The sequence below is a fragment of the Pimephales promelas genome, chromosome 7 (genome assembly GCF_988280905.1).
Source record: "Pimephales promelas chromosome 7, fPimPro1.hap1.1, whole genome shotgun sequence".
NCBI classification, from domain to species: domain Eukaryota; kingdom Metazoa; phylum Chordata; class Actinopteri; order Cypriniformes; family Leuciscidae; genus Pimephales; species Pimephales promelas.
Genome location: NC_142775.1, coordinates 29674954 through 29702598, shown reverse-complemented (window position 1 = coordinate 29702598; position 27645 = coordinate 29674954). Strand labels below are relative to the sequence as shown.

The following is a 27645-nucleotide window of genomic DNA, read 5'->3' as shown; positions in this document are numbered from 1 at the left end:
CCCAGGCCAGCTGGCCCGGATGTCATTGGATCCTGAGATGGGTCAGGTCCTTAGGGTCCTGGCTTTGTTTTTTTGTGTGTGCAGTGGAGCAGGACTCGCCCTTTTCTGGTCTTTCTACTCTTTCCTACTTCCTCTCTCTGGAGACAAAGATCCTGACAGAGCCTCGCTTCTCTGAGGAAGAAGGATTCCACGTCTCTGATTTTCTATCAGAGCTTGTCATCTTGTCCATCCTCACCATCCCAAGATGCAGTGACTGAAGCATATGGCATATTTCTATGATACTCTGTGAACTGCCTACTGAAATACTAACCATCTGACATACTAATGTAATTGATGATAACGCCCAAAAACATGTGGTAGCGCCTGGTCTTATGTATTTATGTGACAATATTCAAGCCCATAAATTGACAACTGATTCAAACACTCTCCACACTTTCTCATCCATCTCTGTGGTCTTTAACTCATTCTGGAGGAAACAGCATTTCAAGTTTGAATTTATTATGCTAACAATGGCATCTACAGTATGTGTGTAGTCATTGGTGTGTGTATTTTGACAGCGATTAAGGTCACAATCTCACTTGACCCCTGTAAAGAAGCTCTTACTGTGTGAGAGTTTGTGCTTGTTTGTGAGGTTAGTTTGTTTTGAATGAGTGGCCTCTGCCAAACCATCTCCTGAATAGTTGTAAATCTCTCTCTCTCTCTCTCTCTCTCTCTCTCTCTCTCTCTCTCTCTCTCTCTCTCTCTCTCTCTCTCTCTCTCTCTCTCTCTCTCCTCCCTTAGGTTTTCCATGCAAACGCAGACCCCTCAGAGGTGGTCCTGAACCGGATCCCTCAGCCAGTCTTAGCTCGGTTTGTCCGCATCCGACCTCAGGCATGGAAGAGTGGAATCGCTTTACGCTTCGAACTTTACGGCTGTCAAATCACGGGTCAGTAAACCTCACACCCCACAACTTTTTTCCTAGTCTAAACACAACTTAAAATGTTTCACCAGCCCTTAAGAAAACTATTTTGATGTAGATAGGGAGTGATGAAGGATGGATAGATAGAGTGTCTCGTGAACTTTGATATGCAGCAGGCCCACAGATACAGCACGTGACAAATATTGTTCCAGACGCCCACTGTGTCCCTGTCAAGTGAACTCAGATGTGTATTTATCAGAGCTCTTTAAGGTCCTGATTGAGTTTGGTTATTTATGGAGATGGGGAGATAGCAGTCACCTAATTTTTTTAGCATGTCCTGCAGCAGAAGAAGGAGGTGAGCTGCTTTTGCACTGATGTTATCAGAGACATCACACTCCATCATTACGTTATTAAACAGTGATTCGCTCCTATTTTCGTCGACACTGAGCAGGACAAATGCGCTTTTAGAGACAGGGTCTTTTTCAACACTGACACAAACGACGTACGGACACGCCACTGGCCTCCATATTAGACCTACTGCAGTCCCGCGGGGGCCGTTGTCCCTCGGGCATCCAGCCCAGAACAAGCTGCTGCTCTCAGTGAGGCTTGTCGCTGCCCTTCCTGTCTTTCCCACAAAAGAGTGATGCTCGGCTCGCGGGATATCAGGCACTGCCAAGCCTATAAAGATGCCTGAGAAGCCATCGATCACATTCGTGCCGCTAGCCTCGATCTGTGTTTTACTGCTCTTTCTGTCAGGAGTGTGGGTGTACCTCTGGGTGTAATTCAACTGAGATTGTTAGGATGGGCTTGAACCAGATGCCCCAGCCTGTTTTCCTGTTCTTTTGTTCTGTGTTTAAGCCATAGGCCAAAATCAATCATTTATTTGTGGTAGCTTTTGTATTTGTGGCAGCTGAGCCAGAGAATGGCTGTTTTGGGCTGAGTGGGTTTGCTTTTAACTCTGTAGAGGTGAACCTAACAAACCTGGAACACGAAATTCTTCCTGTAATAAATCCTACACACAAACACCCACTCCGTAGACCCAAAAAAAAACACACCCTCACATGCTCTGTTTATTTATTATTTACTCTCTAAGGCCTCTCTCATGACATAACAACATGAAACATTGATCTCTCCAGCCTTAAAATGTCAATTCCCCTTTGCTTCACCATAACTCATCTTCTCGTCCATCCTCCGTTCAGACGCTCCATGCTCCGAGATGCAGGGAATGCTCTCCGGCATCCTGCCAGACTCTCAAATCTCAGCTTCCTCCATGAGGGACATCCACGGGGCCACAGGTGCCGCCCGGCTGGTGGCCAGCCGCTCAGGATGGTTTCCCAGTCCCGCGCAGCCCGTGGCCGGTGAAGAATGGCTGCAGGTGGACCTGGGAGTCCCCAAAACCGTACGGGGTATCATCACGCAAGGGGCCCGCGGGGTGGACGGCAGTACCAGTGCCGAGAACCGGGCCTTCGTGCGGAAGTATAAACTGTCCCACAGCTTGAATGGAAAAGACTGGAGCTACATCATCGACTCCAAAACCAATTTCCCAAAGGTGAGAGCTAAACTGGATTTTTTGTGCTATCATAACAATCAAGTTTTTCAGATTAATGAAACCAAGGATGGGAATGTCGTTATCATGGGTTAGAAAATGAGCAAATGAGAGCTGGGTCTGAATTACAGTGTTTTTTATTTAATTATTTGAATCTGCTTCCAAACTATGGTATATTAATCAGTTAAGAAACAGGTTCAAGCAGGGTTCCCTAGGGTTCCTTCCCTGCAAAGTTTACTTCCAATCTGAATCAAACACACCTGAACAAGCTAATCAAAGTCTTCAAGGTTAATAGAAAATTGCAGATGGGTGAATTTCATCAGGGTCTGAACTAAACTGCAAGACAAAGGAAAATCCAGGACCGACTTTGAGGAACCCTGGGTTAAAGAGTTAAAGTGATATTTAGAAGTGAAACATAGTTTTTAACTGGTCCAGTCGGGTTCAAGTTGGTCTAGTTCAGGATTGCTGAGTTTAGCTTAGGCCCTGTTTACACGAGAACGCTCGCGGGTGAAAACGTAAAAATATTTTTTCGAATGTGCCTTTCGTTTACACGACGACGGCGTTTTTGGGGCTTAAAACCGCATAAAAGTGAAACCACCCTCCAGAGTGTAACTCTTAAAAACGCTCCACCGCCACGTTCCCATGTAAAGGGCAAAAACGGAAAAGTCTGCTTGACTGTGAAGGTTGTACGCAGGGGCGCGGGCTCCGTGTTGTTGTAGTATGCACTCTTAGCCACCTGGAGTACATACTACCTTGAATTTCACAGACTTTTGCGTCACCATCTACACGCGGATTTCACACCCAAAACGCTCGTCTAAACGCAGAATAAAAAGTGATAACGCAACGCAACGTAAGGCTATGTGTAAACATAGCCTCAAACACAACCATTTGAGGAACACTGGTCTGGATGGTTGATCAGCTGGGTGAACCTGGGTTTGACCTGGTAGTCCATTTTAGTCAAGAGCTGGTTAAGTAAGTTAAGTCAACGCCCATCTTAAGCATTGTATATTCTGCTTTTACCAGCAGAGCACTGAAGGGATGAATTTAACTGGAGCTGAATTAGGTTAATTAGTTAATCTTGCTAATTTAAATATTGTGGGTCGTTGAAAAGGCTACAGTAATGAACAGTTCACCAGAATCAGATTATTAACAGACTTACTTCATTCTTCCCTGCTCATCTCAGCGACTCAGCATTTCACTTCTAGATTCCTAATCTCCCACTCGGAGAGCAGAATTCAATTATGCCGCAAGCTTTGATAACATTCCAGTGAAATCATCCACGGTGGTGTTAATTAAAACCTGAGCTGCAGAGCTGCGTCAGAGACTTTCTCAAAAACGGAGAATATCCACTAGCTTTCCTCTCAGTCAGACAGCTTTACTAAAGTGCCTTTGTGATTCTGCTCCACCAGATTTTTGAGGGCAACACACACTACGACACCCCAGAGATCCGTCGCTTCGAGGAGATTGTGGCCCAGTTTATCCGCGTGTATCCTGAGAGGTGGTCGCCCGCCGGCATCGGAATGAGACTGGAGATACTGGGTTGTGACTTGCCTGGTAAGACCTGTTTTTTTTTTCTTATTGTGTGTATTTTTTGTTTTGGTTTTCATTCTTTATTCTTTGACTTTAGACAACACAAAGCAGATTAATAATATTCACGATAAACTCTTCATCCGCTGAGTAATAAAGTTCATTAGCCTAGCTGCAGGCTGTTTACATTACCTGTAGAAACTTCACATTAATGAATAATACAAAAAAAAGGATGTGCGGTCACAGGTGTGTGCATTTATTGGCTAATGGCAGCACTTCCATCTTTGCTCTCTGTCCCCGATGTCCTTCACATATCCTCCTCCTGAATCCTTTACCTGTCACAGCGTGACGATCAGCCAAAAGGACACACGACTGCTCCCTCTGGACCTGGCCTGGGCTTTATAAAGCGGCAGGCCGAGGGGCAGAAATCGACGGGCTGTCTTCATGGCTCTGTGTCTCCAGGAACGCCAGGGGCAAAGGAGCATTAGAGGAGTTGCTAGAAAGGACGATGTGGGCGGAGGCCAGGGGAAGCCTCAGGGCTGAGTGCCCAGGTTTATTAGCATGGCAAGAGTGCAGGAGGAAAAAATACATGATGAAAAGTCAGACAGAGAGCCGGTCCTGGCTCTGGGTTAGTTGGTGGCACTTTGCAGGCAGAAGATGAGATCCGGGCTGAAAGCTTCATGTGTCATCAGCGGTTCTTGGTGCGATGCTGGCACAGGTTTACAGAGCCTATGGGCCATAAATGAGTAAGAGCGAAAGATCAAGAGAGAGAGAAAGAGACTATAATCAAAGCGGAAGAAAGAAATGAGGGATGGATCAAAGCCAGTGAGTTAATGAGTGACGAAAAATGGACTGACGGCCGATTGTGTTTGTGTACACACGGTTATGTTTGCGTGAGGGAATGCGATGACAGTGCGGCAAGGCTCCGCAGTGCACAACTGCGCACCAGATGTTCGAGACACAGGGGGCTCAATCTACCCCACTCACTGTTGAAACTACAGCTCCAGTTCCTAATCTCCACAGTAAATCTAATCACATACAGATCCCGAGACACACAAACACACTTGAGTTATATACACTTGCATGTGACTTTGAATTTTGGATGGGAATGTCAACATTATGGCTGTTTCGTTTCCTACCATCTGTTAAGCACATCCGCAGTCATCCATACCAGTACCGGTCCTCAAATGAGCCATTTGACAGCAACAAAAATACATATAGAACTGCGTTTGAGTGTTTTGTTTTGATATTTTTTTACACTATGACTTTGGACATGTCACAAAGCAGATTAATTATATAATGATAATCAATTCATCCGGTGAGTAATAAAGTTCATTAGCCTAGCTGTAGGCTGTTTACATAGCCTCTAGCAACTTTATATGCAAATGATGTGCGGTCACAGGTGTGTGTATTCATTGGATATTGGCAGCAACTTCAATGTGGCTCATCCTGTTAGATTTTACGGTCAGATTTTAATTGAAAATAATAAACACACCGCCCCTAGCTACAGCCGTGTTACACATACTTACATGTGACTTTGATTTGTGTGTATTTTCCTTTTGTACTTTCTTCGTTTCCGTACATAAGCTCCCCGACATTATGGCTGTTTCGTTTCCTACCATCTGTTAAGCACCTCCATGGTGATCACTAGTACCGGTCCTCAAAGGAGCCGTTTGACAACAAAAAACATACAGACCTACGGTTTGAGTGAGTCTTAATTCGGTGCTCCAAAGCAAACTGTACTTTTGTAAATTGTGGTTGTTTGCAGCTGTGGAGCGAGGGTGAGGGACTCGGGGGCTGGGGCTGCTGTTGTTCTGATTTTGAGCGGCCGTGGGGATTCGCAGAAAGAGAGAGACGTTAAATATTCACAGGGCTACATCAGTCTCACTTCACTGCACAGAGATGTTTACGCCAATCACACACATCTGCCACCGCGTTCATAGTCGTCTACTGACTGAACACACACATGCACACATTTAATTTAATTTAAAGAGAGATTATTAGAAGTTATGATTACATGGCGCTCTGGAATAGTTGATTCTGGTTGGTCGATTGTGACATTCTGCGATCAAGAATTTTTATATAATGACTGCACAGCGGTATAATTGACTATTGTCCCCAGCAACCAGTTTCTCTCATATCATTCCACAGTCTCTTTCTTCTGACATGCTAAAGTAATTTAGACTTTAAATTAATATTACTGTCCATTTTTTTGGCAAGGAGCCTTGTAATAAGCAGGATAATGTAAAGTCATATACTCTGTGTCGTAGTTCTGATCTCCAGGGGTTATTTGATTTTATATAACGGTTAGTTCCAATCCTCGATTCTGATTGGTCAATAGCTGTGCTTTATTCATGATAAAACACAGCTATGACCGCTTCACCCAACGGTTCTATTTATCACTGCTCAACACTGCAGTTCCATCCTGTGTTGTTTTTATTTGAGCTTTCATGCATATTACGGTACACATTGGAACGTTGATGGTGTTCACGGTCAGGGACTATTTTTTTTTTCTAGTGGAAGGAAGGCTATTAGTGATTTTACTTCATGAAAGTTGCACTAATACATATTTTTTACTTTAATATTTTTATTGTGTGCATACTCCACTTTGCACCATGCCTAACAACGCTCTTCAGTCGTTACTTATTCACGATACAGCACAGCTTCTCATACCTTATTGCTCACATAATGACAGTCTGATGATACATATTACATACTTATATCATACTACGTCTGTATACTGTGCAAACTCACATAAACCAAGGTCATACATTCCTGGAGTTATTCTGAGCTACAGCTAAGCAACGATTTTGTTCCCAAATCCCATCACTCTCCTAGAGGAAGGAAATTTGGAGTGAGGGACAAAAGGAGAGAAATAATGAATTGATGAATAAATAAACAGAGGTGTGGCAGACAGACCTTGTGTGAGCAAGACTGTGGAAGACACAGAGGGACTTTAGATATTTCAATCAGGCACCCTTGTCTATTATTCATTACTGGACTCAACGTCAAGCTGGACCCAACATCGAGAGAGAGAGAGAGAGAGAGAGAGAGAGGTAGAAAGAGTGAGGACAGTGACCTCTGCTGGGTGCAGCACATCTCAAAATTGAAGAAGCTGGAGGGAGATGCCTTCAACACAGCATGCAACCCTTTGAGACTAGGCTCGGCTAAACTTCTCTCCCGCTCGGGCTGAGTGAGGATGCTGAGATTCAGGAGCACAGTGTTACTGCAATTCATAGAAGACAGCAAGGACTTCAAACAACAGCTGTGAATGGAATGGCTATACAGAGGCTAACTGCCTTAGCCAAGAAGGTTTTAAAGTCGCAAGGGTTGGGGGGAATTATATATTCTTTACCATTCAAAAGTTTTGGGTCTGTATTTTTTCATGTTTTTGAAAAAAGTCTCTATTTTCACTACATTCATTTAATCAAAAACAGTAATATTGTGAAATATTCTCACACAAATCGCCAAATATGATTGCAATTTAAAATAACTGTTTTTAACAATTGAGTACTACTGTTTTCCAATATTCTTTAATGAATAGAGAGTTTAAAAGAACAGCGTTTATTTGATATAGAATCTTTAGTATATGTTGTTACTGTCAGGATGTGCAGTACACAGTCACACTGATCACTCTCAGGGCCTGTGGCTGTCCATCAAGGCAACAGTGGGTGTGGTTTAGCGTTCCACTCTTCGTTCCTTGCCGGGGCAGCTGGGGATGTGATGGAATATTGTTTCCTGTTCTTCTCATCTTTGACAAGGAGAGTGTAATCATTTCTCTCTGGCTCGACCTCATTCTCTCGCCAAAACCGAGGGTCTCCCTCACCATATTTCCTTGCTATTTCTCTATCAGGATGGATGCATGTGAGCTGAAGGACAATTGCTCCCCTGATCTAGTTGAAATGGCGCTTTGTAGTTCTCATCCACATGTTTCTGTTTAGTGTAGTCCCCCTACACAACCCGTGTTTGCACACAGACATTTACCCACAAAGCCCACATGTCATTCTTCATATCCTCCCAGTGTAAATATTTAGGTTGATCTCCACTCCTCCCCTCTTCTTTTTCCATACTGCACATCTTCAGTCTTTGTACTGTAGTCTTTGTATAGTACAGGTCTCCTACTGGAAACTGAACGACAATTCTGTCTAAACCTAAGCTTCTTTCTTCTGCAGAACAGATATGATATTAGGATATTTTGAAGAATATTTCAGCTGTTATTGTCCAAGCAATGACAGTCAATGGAGTCCAAAACAATACTGGACCCCTTTGACTTTTTTACAGACAAAAAGAAAACAGACATTTTTCAGATTACCATATTTTTGTGTTTCGCATAAAAAAGAAAGAAATGCATGTCTGGAACGACATGACTGTGAGCAAGTGATGACAGAGTTCTTCCAACACACTCTCATGGCAATTCATAACTATTTTATGTAATGTTTTAGTGAATTAGTTAAGTTTGGGGTGGACCTTTATACTTAGTTTTTTCTGTCTTGTAGTATAGCTACTTTTTTCTCATGAGATTGGGTTGGAATTTTCATTTTTGTGTTCACTATCTATTGAGATTTTCTGAAACATAATACTAATTGACACTGTGACTTCCAATTATTGTTTTGTTCATTACATATTACATTCATTACATATTACATATGGTATTTAATAAGCCAAGAAATATGAAGGTTTGTGATTGGTTATATGGCGTTAAACAACCCGCCATAGCATTCTAGCCATGGTTAAGTGCAGTGTATAAACTTAAAAACTGTTTTGAAGAGATTTAAAATGTTTATGATAAGCTTTCACTCTCTATCAGGCCGGTTGAAGATTGTTTTTTTTGAAATCGCCGTTGTTGTTTTTGAAGCAGGGTTCTCTGAGGACATCTGATGTGAATATGAACACTTTCGCCCTGAATATTTCTAGGCATGTAAAGCACATTAGATATCTATCTTCTGGAGATGATTTGTTGGTATAACTGAGCTCGTGATGAAAGTCCTTATCAGAGGCCAAGCACAGGCCTGTCTGAACTCAGTATGTATCAGTGCATTTGTATTTGGGGAATTTACTAGCTGAGATATAACACGATAAACCTTCTGTTACTTTCTGTGTTCAAAAGAAACAGAGACAAAAGCTTTAATTAGTTCAGTGCCGCTGGAAAATGGCTTTGTTTTTGAATTCTGGAGGCCAAAAGCCTCGTCTTTCAAGTTGGAAATGTTTAATTGGGTTGCCTATGAATAAGCAGAGATTAGAGATTAAGTATGCGTTTTTGTGCGTGTGTGTGTGCATGTTGGAGCATGCTTACTATTTCGTTTAATATGGTTGTGTACATGAACACATTGTTATAATTTGCCACAACAACTTTGATGATCACTTTCACTGTTTCTGGTCCGGTCTGACTCCTGTTCTTTGTTTGGTACGCCACACAATCTCCCAAACACACATCAGTCTTTCTTTTTCCTTGCAATCCTGTCTCTGCTCAAGATCTTAGTCAGCTGCTGAAGTACAGCCGGTCTGCCTGCCAGGGGCATGTTTACTCCAAGGCTTTCTATGTAATTGAACATTTTTTCCATCTTGCTATATAAACCGCTGAGTCAGGGATTGCCAAGGCTCAGCGGGGCCCATGAGGCTTGAAACAGGGCTAACTCCGCTCTGTGCCCTGAATACAGAGGTTAAAAACAAGCTAATCCTTCAGGGTGAGGAGGAGTGACCCCAAAACCAGCCCTTGCTTGTAAATGTCTGGTCTGTCTTTGAGACTTGTAAACATTTCGTGGCCTTAATGTGTTATCAGTCTGTGGATAAAATCTCAGGCAACGCCCAGAGAGTTCTGGGATCCAGATCAATTGGCTGCATCAATAGGGCTTTAGAGCATATTGGAAATCAATTGCCATGTCTTGCTCTGATCCATAGCTGGAGCTTCAGGTGTAAGGAGGAATTAGCAGCATATTTCACATAGGGTATATAGAAATCACATTAATGATCAAATAAATGCAGCCTTAAAAAACATAAATAAAAACAATTCTTACTGAACAGTGGTGCATATTAGACACGACAAGAGTGTGTCATACTTTATGTTTGTGAGACTAAAGAAAGAAAGGTGTGTTACCTAACTGAGTTCTCAGTTCCCAGGAGGTTAATTGCATTTGTAAAGGGCAGAAAATTAATAGAGTTTAATGTCAGAAGCCGCCAGCTGGTGCATCCCTTTCATGTATGCACCCGCTTATAGAAATTAATAACATATTAATATTACAGTAGGCCTCTCCTTTTCATGTTGTGCTAAAGTGTCTACATGATTAGTGTTACGCCACTCACGTATTTGCCAATTAAGCAGGGAATTGTTAAGAGTAATGACATTAATGACTTTAAGAGCTGACAATCATTACTCATTTACGCCTCGTTGTCTCTAAATCTTCCTTCGCTTGATCCCCCGCAGGGAACGAAGAGAGATGCAACGGCTGATTTAACATTTTCCGTCGTAACAAATTATCACCGCAGAAACCATGTAAGAGCGCTGTTGCAATTGTTTTGTCGCTGTCTGGCTTGTGTCATTTTGGCCAAAACTCACGTCACTTATAGGCGAGAGACGTGGAGAGAAATAAAACTGGAGAAGTCAACTGTATTGTAAAAAAATGAAATCGAGCGAGAGACAGTCAGAGGAGGGAATAATGTCTTTGGAAGTCATGTGTTGTGACTCATGGAAAATAGCTGTGGCAGCAATGGTTTCACTTTTAAATGCATTGTGGGTAACTAGTACAGTAACTGCAGTTGTCTTAGGTGGAATGGCAGTGGTGATGAAGCTATAATCTATGCTCTCTCTCTCTATAGAGCACTTCACAGGAAATAGCTCTCAGATGGTTAGAATTTTTTTTCTAGTTGTGGTTTTCTAATATTTCTCTTATTGTAAACACGCAATGTGTGCATGTGGTGCATGTGCACATTTTTAATGGTCTCGGCCTGGTTTATGTGTGTCTGGTGGCTGTGGCCACTTTTGGGGGACAGATGCTGGTGTGCATGCATGCCTGTGTGCGATCATATATGATTATTCTGTCATTTCTTATTTTAGGAGTATTTGCCAGACACTATACGTGTGTGTCTTAGTTAGGGAGACTTGTGTATTCATCAGCACTGGTACAATGATCTTCTTCTCATAAGCTCAGGCTTATTTCTAAAATGTCTTTTTTTAACTTTATTTTAGAATCTACTACCATTCCTGACACTGTTACGCCTACCCTTCCCCTTCAGGATGTGACAAGTACTGCCCACAGGACACCAGGTAATCAAACAGAGCACCTTACTTAAAGTAAATATTACTAAAGTGCACAAGATCAGATCTCGCTGTAGAGTGAATATCAATATATCCAATCGATTCAATGTACATTACAAAATACTTGGCTGAGATTTAATGGGAATATCTAGTAGAGCAGGTTTCATTAATGAATGTTTTTATAAGCAATTTTAGTATCACACATGCACTTTTATTTACAGTACTCTGCTGTGTAATTGCAGCTTTGCTTTTCCCAGAGCTCTAATAACAGATTGCCGCCCCTCCATTTCTACACACTTATGTGTTGATGAGTAGAGGCTCGCAGCATGAACTCTAACATTATGCTAACTAGCTTAGCAGCATGCCTTTGGATGGATGGCCCTCTAAATGCTGAGGCAAAGCGCTCCATATAAATGAGGCTGTACTGGAGTCTGTCAGTGTCTGCATGTTAACAAAGCAGCAGCACCAGCAGCAGGGCCAGTCTGTGCACATACAGTGATGCTGAAATCTGTGCACATACTGTACATTACAGTTAAACAAGAATCTGTCACGTACAGTGAGACAGCAATCTCTTACGAAGAATGAAACTGGAAACTGCAATGTACAGTGAGACACGAATCTCTCCAGTGAAGCAAGAATTTGCACATTTAGTGAAAAGGCAATCTTTTATATGCAGTAAGACTCTTACAGTTCTGTGCACATACAGTGAGACAAAAATGTATGCACATAGGAAACTGGAATCTTTAATGTAGAAACTGGAAATAAATACAGTGAGACAGGAATCTGTCTATGTAAAATGAGACATACACTCACCTAAAGGATTATTAAGAGCACCTGTTCAATTTCTCATTAATGCAATTATCAACCAATCACATGGCAGTTGCTTCAGTGCATTTGGGGTGTAGTCCTGGTCAAGACAATCTCCTGAACTCCAAACTGGATGTCAGAATGGGAAAGAAATGTGATTTAATTGTTTTAATTACTGCACACCTTGTTGATGCTACTGCACACATTACACACCTTGTTGATGCTAGAGGTCAGAGGAGAATTGGCCAACTGATTCAAGGTGATAGAAGAGCGACTTTGACTGAAATAACCACTCGTTACAACCGAGGTATGCAGCAAAACATTTGTGAAGCCACAACACACACAACCTTGAGGTGGATGGGCTACAACAGCACAAGACCCCACTGGGTACCACTCATCTCTACTACAAATAGGAAAAAAAGAGGCTACAATTTGCAAGAGCTCACCAAAATTAGTCTGTTGAAGACTGGAAAAATGTTGCCTGGTCTAATGAGTCTCGATTTCTGTTGAGACATTCAGATAGAGTCAGAATTTGGCGTAAACAGAATGAGAACATCATGCCTTGTTACCACTGTGCAGGCTGGTGGTGGTGATGTAATGGTGTGGGGGATGTTTTCTTGGCACACATTGGGCCCCTTAGTGCCAATTGGACATCGTTCAAATGCCATGGCTTACCTGAGCATTGTCTGACCATGTCCATCCCTTTATGGCCACCATGTACCCATCCTTTGATGGCTATACTTCCAGCAGGATAATGCACCATGTCACAAAGATCGAATCATTTCAAATTGGTTACTTGGACATGACAATGAGTTCACTGTACTAAAATGGCCCCCACAGTCACCAGATCTCAACCTAATAGAGCATCTTTGGGATGTGGTGGAACGGGAGCTTCATGCCCTGGATGTGCATCCCACAAATCTCCATCAACTGCAAGATGCAATCCTATCAATATGGGCCAACATTTGTAAAGGGTGCTTTCAGCACCTTGTTGAATCAATGCAACATAGAATTAAGGCAGTTCTAAAGGTAAAAGGGGGTCAAACACAGTGTTAGTATGGTGTTCCTAATAATCCTAGTGTATGCATGTGTATATATATATATATATATATGAGGAAATACATAGTAGGACACATAGTCATAGGACAAATATAGTATGTGTGTGTTATGGGAGAGCCTACAACAGGTCATGGAAAATGAGTATTTTTGCTCTTTCTCTCTTCCCAGCTCCCACCACTCTGTCATCTTTGGGTGGTCTATGTGATTTTGAGCAGAGTATGTGTGGATGGACCCACGACCCCATGTCTGATCTGAAGTGGTCTCTGTATAGTTCCTCTAGTCCTAGTCTGGACCTGACACTGGGATCTGACAGTAAGTGCATCTTAATAAAAGTATTACATACTAATCTCTTCAAACATAAACAAAAACGTTGGGAATTTTGGTATAGCATTGGGAATATCAGGAACTTCCAGAAGACAAATGTGCTTGATTAATAAGGATTGTTAGGAAAATAAACAGGGACAGCAGAAGATGGTCAGAAGGAAGTATTGTGTTGTATGGTGACCAACTGTGACCGTACTGCACAAAATACATTTTCTGACCTTCTTTTACCCTTGTCCTCCTTATGAATCCACACACTCACACACATGCGCTCACCTCTCATTTTCCATCCATCCGTCTCATTACTGGTGTGTAATTAATGTGATGGTTTAAATCTGGGAATAGTATCTGTCATTCTCTCAGTCCATCCTCGTTCTTCCTCTGGGAGTTTGTTCATCTCTTCACATCCCTGAGCTTACCTGACCTTTATCAACCCTACGTGAAAAAAAAGATGAGTGCTTCAGTAACTCTGCACACACATACACACACACAGTTCTCCATGTCCTCACTGCTTTCCTGGAGTACTCTGTCTTGTGAGGTTGTTAAAACAATCTTGCACTCTTTTCCATATGTCAAGTTTTAAAGAGCTATCCAGCAGTAAAGAGGAAAGAATCCTGTCCTGTTTTAACCATTCCCAAACCAATTGCACCCCCAATCCTAAGATTTTCGCCCCCCTCTCTCTCTCTCTCTCTCTCTCACACACACACACTCTCTTTCTTTCTTTAACACCAGTGGTGTCACATCACATTCCTAACCTACTCCAAACAAACACTGTAGATCCCCTAACACAAAACTTCTATAAACTCAAACTCGATTTCTCACGAAGTTGGTTTCCAAAAATGTACGGTATTTCAATGCATTTCATAACACAAGTACACATAGTATGCTTAGTATTGTTGCATGAAATGCTTTAGTACTGTAGCTAGAGTCTATACCGATCAAGGGGTCAAGCTACTTTCTCCATTGACTGCCAGATTCGAGTAGATGTTTTATATGGAAGCCTGTTTCTTCCCAGTAAAGGAAATAATAATAAAAAAGATCGATTTGAAGTCGCATTAAGAAATATAAAATCGTAATTACAAGATAAAAAGTCACAAAGTCCAATGTGGAAACGGACTTAGTTATGCCAGTGATGTTTTTGCATATGGAGCATGTTTCTGGCTTCCCAGCATCCCTGGACAAGAGCTGCTCAATTCATTCACTTTATAGCACAGCTCTCTCCCATAAAACGATCCAACATCACAGTAAGCCGTGTAGATCCCAGGAACAGCACTGTGAGCATTCCAGAGTGTTCAACCCCCCGTGTTTTAACCAGGAAACGGAAAAACAGAGGGCCAGAAAGGGTTAATGCGCAGTCAGCCTAATTAACTCTAGGTGTAGAAGGTTCCACTTAAAAACAATAATCCCAGAAGTACCTTTCCCTGCCCTCTAGTTACCTCACAGGCACATCAACCTAATCCAAAAAGTGTCTATGCTACGGTGAACTTTCCCCGTGAAAGGGTAATTAATTTTTCTTATATGTACTGTATACCCAAGATCAAACAGAAGAAGTTCTTTTGCTTTAATTAAATGCATAATCTATGTAGGCATCTCATAAAGGAACACCAGCGACAGCCTGATCTGATCTCTGATTTCAGTGCTGTATTTTCAATAAGTTTGGGATGAGAAATATGTCAAAGTAGGGTGAACGGAAATGACTATGCCATTTCAGTGTAGGTGAGACCATTCGAATTATAGCCGAGGCAGCATGGGTAATGATCGTAATTTCTGGTGCCACGCTGTCCAGTCTGATCACTGTTTCCCAACCTTCTTTCTGAGTGTTGTTTTCCGCTCTTCTGTCCTCTCCCATTCATTTTTTCCTGCTTTACTGAGACGTCCACAGTGGAATCTGACAGAGATTGCGTTGTAAGGACTCTTTCCTTTTAAAGGGGGGATGCTTTAATGTCTGAGATGATTTTCTGCTTTCTTCCGGTTCAATTATTTATTACTTAGCAACATAAAAGAAAACATGCCAGATTGTTCAGTGCAATGTTACGGCAAGAAAGAAACAGAAAAGGGGGGAACAATGATTTGGCTTACAGTGATATGACTAAGTAGATAAGTAGGACATGTTCCTGGATCTACATCCTGGTTGGTGTAGGGTTTAAGATTTGGTTTAGGGGTAATGATTAGGGTTGGAAAGTTTTTGGAACATAAAAAGAAAGAATGTTGTTCTAGGACCAAAAGATGTCATCAGCACTTGTTTCTGTCTCTCTACAGATTTTGGGAATTTCCTGTACGTCGAGGTGAGTCCTAAGTCAGAGCCGCAGCGCGCACGGTTAATGAGTCCATCGGTGGGACCCGAGCGCCGCCCTGTCTGTCTGCTCTTCTACTATCAGCTTCAGGGTGAAGGTCAGGACAGTCTGCGTGTGTTGCTCCGGGACGATGACCAGGAGGAGACGCTGCTCTGGGCACTGAAAGGAGACCAGGGGCCCATGTGGAGGGAAGGCCGCACCATCCTGCCTCAGTCCCCCAAAGAATATCAGGTGCACATACTCATCCAATAGAAATCCGAGAGTAACGAAGGAACACCAGTAATGGTGTCAATCGAAATGAAGCTAATCAAAAGATACAGTCTTTAATTCTCCTTCTTTTCTGTTTAATTTGCAAGGTTGTCATCGAGGGCTTCTTTGAGCGAGGCAGTCGAGGGCACATCTGGGTTGACAACATTCATATGAGCTCCAGCATCGAGCTTGAGCAGTGTACACGTAAGTATCAACACCTGGGTCTTTCTTTGTCTTGCTTTATTTCTCTCTTTCAACCATCACCCACCAAATTTGTCACCATGGACCTAAATGAACACATGCAAAGCACCAGATGCAAGTAATATATGCCTTGACGAGTAAACAAAGGGGACCTTTCTTTAAATTATGTCTGAAATACATAAAAAAAAATGTCCATTTATCATAGGGATTTGCATTTATTTTTTATATTGATATATTTTTAAATACTTATTTTTTTATTTTATATTTAAACTGCAAAATTGTTTCTGGGCTGGTTGGAAATATTTCTGATTTGGCTGATTTGACAAAACATCATTTTGGACCCTGCCTGTCACCAAACGGTCCATTCTTACCTCATACCTGTGGCTTTTCCTTTACTTTTCCCATTCAAGCCCAAGAAAAAATGAATCGAATAGAAAGTGTTTTTCAAGTGCTAGGCTCACACAAAAAGCTGAAAACTAGGCCACACTCGCCCTGTGGGCTCTGATCTCAATCTATGTTTCATTAGTCTCTTTTCCTTCTCCTCTCTTATTTGTAAACAGAGCTTTTCCAGAGCCATGCCAGGGAATAACCAGTCAGGCCTGCTCTCTACGGTGTAGCTTTTCACAAACACAGAACAGACATTAATGTCGAACAAAGCACTTCGCTACACGGCCAGTCAATCACAATGCTGTGAAGGTTATTTACTGAGCAAAAACATTGCTTTTCCTCTGAGGACATATTATATTTAAACAATGATCAGCAAAAATAGGATTAGTTATGAATCAAGATATTGATGTGAGCCGTCATTCCGTCGCTCACGTGCACAGGCCCCCTGCTTTGGGACTTCTCTTATTAATTAAAGTTGTTCACTGTGCATTGGCCAGCCCCTGCGTCGCTGCCAAATCTGTCCCCTGCCTCTCTGCAGAGTTCCCTTTTAAAGCAACTGCATTCCAAACATTCTGAACTGGCATTCTGTTTCTCTGGCAGTCTGAAGTGTGTGCGCGGCACAGTTTGCTAAATGACACACAGCCCAATCCTATTCTCCTCCCTTCTTCACTCTTTTTATCTTATTTCTTCTCCTTAACCTGTGTTTGTGATTTTCAGACCCCTCTCAAAAAAATGTCCTTATGATGAGTTAAAGTTTTTCAAGTTATATGAGTTCTGTTAATAATTTTACATATGAATATAATTCAGGAAATGTCCCTAGATATCACTAAAACAGGTGTCCTGGGATATTAGGATATATTTAGCCAATCAGAAGGGTGGAATTCACAGTGCGTAAGAATTTATTCTGTCGAAGAATAAGAAGAATTTTACTCGCATGATATTAATCACACTCAGTCACATATGTCAGAATTCCACTGCACTGTTGTCATTTATGTGAATATATTTTATTTGTGCCATTTTCTTTTTTTAATCCATTTTTTTTTTCTTGTTTCAGAACCCTTCGCTGCATTCCCCCCTGAAATGACTGGTGAGTTTCTGGCATATTGTCATTTCCTGTGCCAATGTTTGTGCTTCCTGCTTGTTGCCTAGCAGCTTGCATCACCTAAAGGGCTTTTGATAATCATTGTATTTTTGGTTAAGCTTCACACCAGCAGCGCACAGGGATTCTGCACAGTCTGTTTCCAATCCCACAACAAAGTTTAAATGAGTCAGATTCAACACCGATTTTATGTGTTTAGTTGTTCAGTGACGTTGGTGCCTTGATGCCAAACCATTGCCGTCATCATGGTTATTGTCCTCACCATCATTATTGTCATACGGACATTTGGAGCATGGGCTGAATCCCAGCATGCATCTGTAGCCTCACATCATGTGCTGTGTTACTGAATATGGTGTCGTTATCATGCTAAACATCATCAAATGTGGCATATAGATTCAGTTGGTCTCTTACCCCTCGTATGTCATCCCATGACATTTCAATAACAACTCGAATTCTTCCTAAAGCTAATTATATAAGCCATGCTATGCGCATAAATATCTCTGTAATCGTAATGTACCTTAAAAATTGTCTCATTAGTATATAATAATATAAAAGCAGTAGTATATAATACTTGATGTTATTATTATTCATTTATTATTATTAGAAAATAATAATAATAATATTTACCAATGTAGTAGTAAATTATAGTAAATCCTATTTTTTTTTTTAGTTTTGCACCTTAAATACAAAAAAATAAATGGCTATTCAAGGTGCTTCACAGGTCAGAATGTAAAATTAAAAATAGACACATCATTTTCCTTATGTATTTTTAAGAAACATCTGAGACAAAGATGACAGAAATGATCTCTGTGAGCTCCTTTAGAACTATTTTAGTCTCCGGAGCAATGAAAGAGCAATATCTTTTTTTTTCTTTTTTCAATTATTTACTTATTTCAAATACAAATGCCATTATTTTAACAGAGATTGTATTTTTCATTTTCAATCCCTCCCCGACCACCCCAGAACAACCTGCCTTAGTTGTATTATAACCTGTTGAATAAACAATAATATACAAAAGATGATGAAAATTAATATGACACTAGTAAAAAACAAAAAACAAAACAATATTTAAAATAAAATAAATATACAGCTGTTAAACAATGACAATGTTTGAAAGAGCAATATCTTAGCAGTAGCATTTTCCTCTGGGGTGACATTCCCGAATTTACTACTACTGTAGTTCATTGAGAACAGCAAAGCACTCTAATGTTGATGGTACACTTCATCCTTGTGTAAGCATTGTTCTGGTGGTGTGTGTGTGAGCTGCTGTGCTGCTATGGATGTCATATGTTTATTCCCCAACAGCTGCATGATTGCGGTCAATCAGATTCAGCTGCAGTGGAATAATATTCATACACTCCATTTTAAATGATTGTGGAGCACACAAGCCCACTAATATCCTATTCCTTTAGTAACTAACTCCCTTTTTCTTAATTGAAGTGGAAATGATTCCCAGTGTAAGTAGATTCGTTTTCCCATAGCAGTCAAAATTCCTAGATTACATGCGTGTTTATGCATAGACGAGAGTAAGAAGACATGGAGGGAATAGAAAGAGAGATTGGTGGAGGTTTGTGTGTGTGTGAGTGTGTGTGTGTGTGTATACACATGTGGTGGGTGAGCAGTTTTCATGCACTGCTGGGTTGGGTTCATGGAAGACTTTGGCTTGAGGCAGATGAAGCTGGCACAGATCCATGCATGCAAGAAAACAAAACTTTCCCAGAAAGAAAAACTACAGAGCACACACACGCACACACACACACACACACAATCGCCAAAATACAGGCATTACAAAAGAACGGCTGAGAGAAGGTGCTGACATCAGCCGGTGTTTTATGACACAATATGCTTTTACGACCTTCACATTTGGTTGCATAAGAAATTAGCACAGATTCCACAATGCATCAGCACATTTCAAGTGAACTATCTGAGATGTATCATCTGTTCACACCCCATGAAACACATGTCTGCATTCTTAATGTGATTTAGAAGGACACAAGTCTCTCTAAACAGTTATCGAGTCCCTGCGAAGGGGCCGCTGGCAGGCGTTGACGTGCATGTGCATTTGCGTGTCTGTGTTTGTTTTGTTTGTATGCAGCACCAAATCAGAGCAAAATCATTCACATACAATCCAAGATGGCTTGAAGCTATGCAGTCTGCATGCCTCTCTACCCCAAGCCAATTCTTCTGTGTCTCTCCACCAGGGGGAGCCTCACCTGGCTGGAGCGACCCCACTGTGGACACGACAGTGTCCCTGCAGCCCATGCCCACCTACTGGTATTATGTAATAGCCGGAGGTGGCGCCATTTTCCTCCTGGGCTGCATCACGTTGGTCATGGTGCTGTGTTGCCATCGCTACCACCTGGCGGCCAAGAAGAGCCAGCACTCTGTGTCCTACCAGAGCACGTACACTGGACAGTACGCTGGCAGTGGCCCCGGGGGTCTCGCCAGACCTGGGGTGGAGCCGATGCTAACGATTAGGTTAGAGAAGCAAGAGCCCTGCTCACAGTGCTGAGAAGACACCGACGACTCTCTTCATCCCACTATTTCACAGGGACACCTGCGTGGTGCCCCCTTAAAGCCGAGGATGAGGCGAAGAAGACGTGGACAGATATAAGCACCTGAGTTGGCGACTTTTTTATGGAGCTCTGGTGCTGGAAAGGAGGAGATCTGCTGTGCCGAAGGGACATCCAGCCAAAATCCTGACTGGCAGAGACCCCCTTTCCTCCTTCGCTCTTTAGCTGTGTGTGTGGATGGGAACCTTACTATGAAAGCTCTAATCTCCTGTTCATGACCAATCCTATTGTACAGTCAAAAAAAACTCGGCAGCACTGCCAGAATCAGAGGAGAGCCTGCGAACAGCGACTGGAGTGAGGCATCAAAACAGGAACAAAAAGGAAAACCGGCAAACAGTTCCTTGCATGTGTGCCGCATCTCATGTGCTCATTGGAACACTTGAGGCTCGAGGAGTTTGACAAGAAGCTTCAAAGAAACAAAAGCATGAATGTCAAACACTCTGGGACAAACGTTCTAGCTGGAGAATCAGGATACGTGTGGAAGGCTTAGGTACCACGTAATGTACTGAATTTTAAAACTCCTGGTACCTTCTTTGACTATTGAATGAAGCTTCTTAAAAGCATTTTGAAGAATGTTTGTTCTTTTTCACAGAGTTCATTTTGAGTATCTGTCAATATGTGTCTATATATAAACTCTTCTTTTCTGAAAGTCACTGGGGCTTTGGCACTTACAGTACGTCTGAAGAGACACAGTATGTTTTCCGCCTATATGCAAAGGTCACATGACCCCGCCTTAGCCAGCCTACTCCTCTGATTGGCTGACTGACTGATACAACATTGGCCTTAAGACGCTTCAGTGGCATTGAGCTAGTTCAAGCCGATCACTGTTCTCATTTATTATTTAATCCTTTCGTGTTCATGCTCAGCCGAGATCAACCTAAGTGTATATGCAGCCAACTGATGCACTGACTTTATTTTTGTAGCTAACGCTAAAGCGGTATGTGTATTTGTGTGCTGTTCCCCCAGAGATTTTCATTACACATAGTCTTGTAAAAGAACAGAAGCCGAGAGCTTTGTAAATCTGCCAAATGTTAGACAGAGCAGGAGTGCTTCGCTAGCTGATTTTGCTTCAGGGAGCGAATTGGCACGTTAGCATGTTAGCTGAAGCCCATCTCCCAAGTCCGCCTTTTATAGTGTCACTCAATACACCCGCTGATGTCTTACTGGATCACTAAACAACACAGCCGACAGGGAAAAAAAAAAACAATTAGCATTTTGTTTTATTAGCATTATTTGCATATGACAATCTTGCTTCAGATTTTTTTCTTTAATGTATCAAAACATGCAGGAGATTGTTTTAAAATGCACTTCAATTGTGTGCTGCAAGTATTCGCTTAATCCTCTTTAGTGTGCTACTTGAAACGTAGCGGTGTATACCTCCGAAAAAAAGAAAAACATGGTATGGTCTGAGATGTTCTGTCCAAGTACATTGTGTTTACTGACAAACACATAAAAATAGGCGCCATCAGAGCTCAGGATGGAAATTCCCCCAACAAAACATTCTCCTCTTTACACATAAAGAGTCAGAGGCTTCATCCATTACTGAAAGCATCTGTCAGGCAGCCACAACCGATTTTGGCTTCATCTAAAGCAACTGGGATGAAAGGAGAAAGTAAATCCTGATATCTTATTATGTCCTCCATCTGGCAATAGGTGAAAATAATCCCCCATCACGGACAGGCTGGCCCTTTTCTCGCCCGTTTATCTGCTCTTCGCGAAAGAATGTGTGGGGAGATAGAAGGCGAGATCAAAGAAAAGCCTGCTTTAAATATAGACCTTCTCTGCAGAATCCTGGGTCTGAAGGGGTTTGTTTGAAACACAAAAGCACATGAAAGATTCTTGCAGACAGCCAGAGAGACCACCTGACCCTGGCACATTGTTGGAGCATTGTCTCCTCTTTTCCTAATCCTCTATACAGTATAGTATGTTCTGGGGAGATGGGACACACAGTAGCTTGCGAGACGTCAGTTCAGTTCAGTTTTGAGTCATGTGGTCTCCGTTGCACCACCATATTGTGAAACCTCTCACTTTTTTAAGGCAGAATTTGTGATACGCAACACGTTTCTCTGAGTTTCTGTGGCCCACTCGCCACAATTGAATGTGTAACAATACTAGCGTCAAAATTGTCTCGTCTCGTCTTGAGCAATTATACCGTTTAGTTACATTTGACACGTGTTCTGGTTTGTTTTGAGCAAGATGCATTTTTCTGTCATGGATGTTTCATATGCCTGTATGATAAATGTATGAATTTATATCAAACTTTTAACCCAGACTAAACAATGGTGATTCTGTATGGTGTTTTGTAGTCTGAATGTATTAATTTCATTTCATTTTCATTTTTTTTCTCTTAACTATTTATTTTTAACTTGCTTAAAAATGACCTGTCAGCTGATCATAATACATTTTTAAATCTACTGTGGTTTCTTTGAACCATTTCATATTTCTAATTAGGTAAATGGACCAGATTACATTTTAAGCCTGTCGTAAGCATTCTTGCTTGGAATTTTTTTTTTTGCCGTCTCTCAAAAGATATTAATGAGCAAAAGCACTCAGAGGGGGCCCATATGATGCCAAGAGTCTGTCTCTGATAGGACCTGCACAAAACAGCATATGCTCTCACCCCTCCTCAGAGACGGAGACAGGAAAAGGTGGTCGATGTCTAAAGTGTCCGTCTGGAGAAAATGCATTTTAATGTAAAAGAAAAGAAAGAAATCCAGGTTGTATACTCTATATGTTTGCTTAAAAACAGGTAAACTATTCCAGCTACAAATCTTGAACTTGATTAATCAGTTCGGTCCATTGAAGTGTTTACTCATGTTTGCTGGACATGATTTGTTTTATTCATTATGTTGACATTATGCATAATTTGCATCAAGTTCCGGTGGGTTTGTGGTTGTGCACTTTTTTGTCCTTTGTGAATGTGGGGCTTAAACCCTGCCATCTATATAAGCTTTTTCTTTTCTCTCTACAACGCAGCATTTTCAGCCTGTTTAAATACATACAGTATGAGGTATATTTTAGCCTGTTGAATTTCGTGGTATTGAAAATGTTGTATGGAATGTTACAATAAAGTGATATTTTTCTATAAACTGCAGCTAAAGTGGTTTGTGCTCTTTTTTATGGGTATTTGATGGACAGACGCTGAAGCTGTTTGTACAGTTTTTGCTATTTATGTTGGCCATTTTGTGCACTTACATTGCACTGCTGTTACTGGCTCATGCAACAACAATGCACACGTTGTTTTCTTGGAATGTACCAAAAGAGCTTGTTTTCATGTAGCCTCTTTTCAATTTGACATTGGGTGTTTCATTTTGGTTGTGTTTGTCTTCCAAACAGAGCGAAGACCTGAAGACCTTGGAAATAATCGTCTATTCAATGGCAGAGAGCGCACTGGTCAAGGTAAATCTATTCATCAACCTTCAAGCATAGACTGGTCTATTTTAATAATAAACACAAATGTCTTGGACCAGAAACAGAAAGTATGTACACACATGCAGTTGTAAATGCCTGGCCATTGCAATAAAAAAATATATTTTTTAATCACAGATACGAATATTAAGCAGCACAGCTGTTTCCAACCTTAGATACACTTTTTAAAAATAATGTGTTCAATTTACGGTAAAATACCGGCAGCTGTGGTTGCCAGAAATTTACTGTATAAAATACGGTAGCAAGAATTTACGGTAATAAGGTTTTACAGATTTAACTTTAAAATTTATTTAATTTCTGTTTCATACCATTGTAATGTACTGACATCCATCAATCACAGCAATAATGAGAGTCACATGATATATGGAAGCTCATCACACGTAGTTCTTCCACAAGAAACTTAATTCCATTATATAGAAGCTGCACAGTGTCATTCACTCAAACATTAAACACCATCACACATGATAACACATGAAATTTTAAAAAGGCAATAAACATTAATTTAACATGAAATGTCACATAAAACCCTAATGTACCTAACTGATTAGAAAAAGACTAAGAAAACAATGAAGACACAAGTTATTTCAACTAAAAATACATCAAGTGTGGAGTGTGGTGTCACGCAGGGAATTGTGGGAATGTCAATTTAGTTTAACTTATTGTCAATTGTCAATTAACTTATTACTGTAAATTATACAATGAGTTGTTCATTTTCACTTTAAAAAGTATTTTTACAGTAAAATTACATGAAATTTACCATTAGATCTATCACAGTTATTTACGGTATATAGTAAGGAAAGGTTCGGTTAACCAATTAACAGTTTTTCACTGTAGCATTTTTACAGTCTTTTACCATTAAAATCATGATCATTTTTTATTAGACATCTGCTCATTAGAATAAAGGATCATCATGATTTAAAAAATAAAACTTTCAAATCAACTGTATTTATATAGATTGTAACTTCTGTCTTTGGCTATATTGTTTTGTTCAGCACTTTGGTCAACCATGGGTTGTTTTTAAATGTGCTTTATAAATAAATAATGAAATGAAACTCAGATAAACAATGTGGTTCAGATAACATATTTTGTGTTTCTGTTGATTAAACCAATCTCCTTCGTTGTATTAACTCAATTTTAAGTTAATAACAAGGTCACTTATTTTAAGTTAAACCAAGTATGACACTGGAGACTGGAGTAAAGTTGCTAAAAATTCAGCTTTTCCATCACAGGGATAAATTACATTTTAAAATATAGTCAAATAGAAGACAGTTATTTTAAATTCCAATAAAATTTCAAAATATTACTGGGTTTTTTTGTTTTGTTTTGTTTTTTGTTTTTTGAATAACCCTGAATTACTGAATAGAAAACAAGTCTTATTCAACACAATTTAGCTACTCCGTTGAATGTAACAAATTTTAAGTATGTTACAAGGCAAAAGTATTGAGTAAATGATCTTTTGCAATGAATGGCATGTGAAGTCAGTTGCATTTATTTCAGAGCTTACTGTTTATTTTTATCCAAAAACTATTTAGGTCCCATTGATACTTGCAAAATGTATTAACTGATAAACATTCTATTCCTGTTTCCAGGGTTCAATTTCCCTGCCTGGACCACGCCCAACCCCTCACGAGAACCTCCGGTGACGCGGTACTCTGAGAAAGACAACGCCTGGCTGTACACTCTTGATCCCATCCTGGTCACCATCATTGTCATGAGTTCCCTGGGCGTTCTGCTGGGGGCGGTGTGTGCCGGTCTCCTGCTCTACTGCACCTGCTCCTACAACGGCCTGTCATCTCGCAACACCACCACACTGGAGAACTACAACTTCGAGCTGTACGACGGCATCAAGCACAAGGTGAAGATCAACCAGCAGCGCTGCTGTTCTGAGGCCTGAAGGGAGTCGATCGGGAGAGACGCTCCGTCCGCTTTTGAACTGGTGCCGGCCTGATCCAAAACTGTGAATGGACCTCACACCGCTAATATAGGGCTGATCTCTGACCGGGATTGTGGAAGGACCACTGGAAGCGTAGAGGCTTCCTATGGACAGCTCAGCGGGAGTGAAGCATGATCAACACATATCAACCTAATGACTTGCCGCTACAAAAATGAAAAAGAACTTTAAAGAAATGTATATTGCTATAGATTTGTAAAGAAAAATACAATCTAATAATGCTTAATGGAAGATAGAAGAGAGAGAGATGCACTAGGACTAGAAGACAGATCCCTTGTGAAATCTTGGCCTCTATTGTGTGAACGCCCTGGCCTAGAATATTGTAAACATTTGCTTTAGTTTAGACTCGTGTCTTTTTGCTGACTTGCTTAAGTTCCCATCCCATTCTTAGCCACTTTCTACAACCAGTTGGAGGTGTCAACGCCTCTTATGAATGTTTTATACATAAGTTCAGTCTGTCTGTAGCATAATGTTTTTGTTGTGGCCATTAGAGAACGAGGAAAGAAAATACTGTTTTACATTCAGAAAAAATCCTTTTAGATTGAAGTATTAGGATTGTCTTTCGAGTCTTTTCTTTTCTCCTTTTTTTTTTTGCTTTTTACTGTTTGATTTCTAAGCATAGCGTTAAAGACTATGCTGACTAAATTATCGCAACCTATGGATTGCTAAGGATTCAGAGCGACTGAGCTAAAGAGTGTTAAGAGAGTGAGAGCATCTCCTGTTCTCTCCTACTCTCTGTACCCTATTCTTGAAGGAACAAAGACTCAAGCTGGCAAAGCGACTTTGGTGAAGGAGCTGGAAAATCCCCAAGCCACTTTCATGTACAAACAATTGAGCCTTAAGCAAACTATTTTGGAGGAGAGCCATTATGAAACAACAGTCCTTGGGTTTAAAGCCACTGGGGGCTTGGAGGAGTCAGGCCTTGCGCTTGCTTTATTTCATTTCATCTGTCTGTTGACTCCATGGTTTATTTTGGGCTGCTGAATGAAGGCTAACAAGACCAGGTTTGGTGTAAGCTTGGGAGAAGGGTGAGAATTTCACAGAACGTTTCACCTAGAGGTGAAGAGAGTGGTAGAACGAGTATGCACATGGGGGAAATGTTTGTACATTTCTAAATGTACCTCCACTGGCCTCTCGCTCCCCAGGGCCACGCTGGGAGTTCTGTTGACTTGTGGTTCGGGGGGGAGAGGGGCCTTGTCTTATTATGGAGTGCGGAAATCAGCCGGAGACATGGATTGTTCAGTTGTTGGGGGAGAGAGCGGTGAAAATGGAGAGATTGTGTGTATTCAGCTCGGTGTTCATTGGACTCTGTTGACTCTTTTCCAAGTGCCTTGGAGCTCTGGCCTGTTTTGGCTTTGCTGCAGAGCTGTGATAGTATTACCTCGTCTGTCTGGGACAGGAGGCCAAACACCAAAAGACATGGAGATCCCGGCACTGGTCAGAACATTCAAAAATTGTTGTTTGTAGACTTTGTACAGAAAAAAAAGTTCTTTTTTTATTGTTATTATTATTATTATTATTTAATAAAGTATGATTAACGATACTTGTGACTGGTGTGATCTGTATCTATCTATCTATCTATCTATCTATCTATCTATCTATCTATCTATCTATCTATCTATCTATCTGCCTTTGTCTGTCTGATCTATCTATATGTCTGTCTCTTTGTCTATCATTAATCCATTAATCTGTCTGTCTATCATCAATCCATTTATCATTCTGAGTCTATCTGTCTATCTATCCATCCATCTGTCTGTCTGTCCCTATCTCTATCTATCTGTCTCTATTGCCCTATCTATCTGTCTGTCTATTATCAATCCATTTATCTTTCTGTCTCTATCTGTCTATCTATCCATCCATCTGTCTCTACTGTCTGTCTGTCCCTATCTCTATCTATCTGTCTCTATCGCCCTATCTGTCAATCTGTCTGTCTATCATCAATACTTATCTCTGTCTGTCTGTCTGTCTGTCTGTCTATCTATCTATCTGCCTTTTTCTGTCTGCTCTATCTATCTGTCTGTCTCTGTCTATCATTTATCTTTCTGTCTCTGT

General features: G+C 41.0%; 1 protein-coding gene across 2 annotated transcripts in view; it reads left to right on the top strand.

Annotated features, from left to right (window-relative positions):
* Positions 1 to 27136, top strand: part of nrp2b (neuropilin 2b) — a 76305-nt gene extending 49169 nt beyond the window's left edge. The window contains exons 8-17 of one of the 2 annotated variants that reach the window (XM_089133314.1): positions 781 to 925; positions 2098 to 2447; positions 3854 to 3998; positions 11155 to 11232; positions 13258 to 13401; positions 15670 to 15935; positions 16061 to 16157; positions 17596 to 17628; positions 23550 to 23612; positions 25232 to 27136. In XM_089133314.1, coding sequence (XP_088989440.1) covers positions 781 to 925; positions 2098 to 2447; positions 3854 to 3998; positions 11155 to 11232; positions 13258 to 13401; positions 15670 to 15935; positions 16061 to 16157; positions 17596 to 17628; positions 23550 to 23612; positions 25232 to 25536 — 1626 coding nt within the window. In that variant the 3' untranslated portion in view covers positions 25537 to 27136. Of the gene's footprint in view, positions 1 to 780; positions 926 to 2097; positions 2448 to 3853; positions 3999 to 11154; positions 11233 to 13257; positions 13402 to 15669; positions 15936 to 16060; positions 16158 to 17595; positions 17629 to 19841; positions 23308 to 23549; positions 23613 to 25231 lie in introns of those variants that run through there. The other variant, XM_089133315.1, reaches the window with a different exon arrangement.
* The last annotated feature ends 509 nt before the right edge of the window (positions 27137 to 27645 follow it).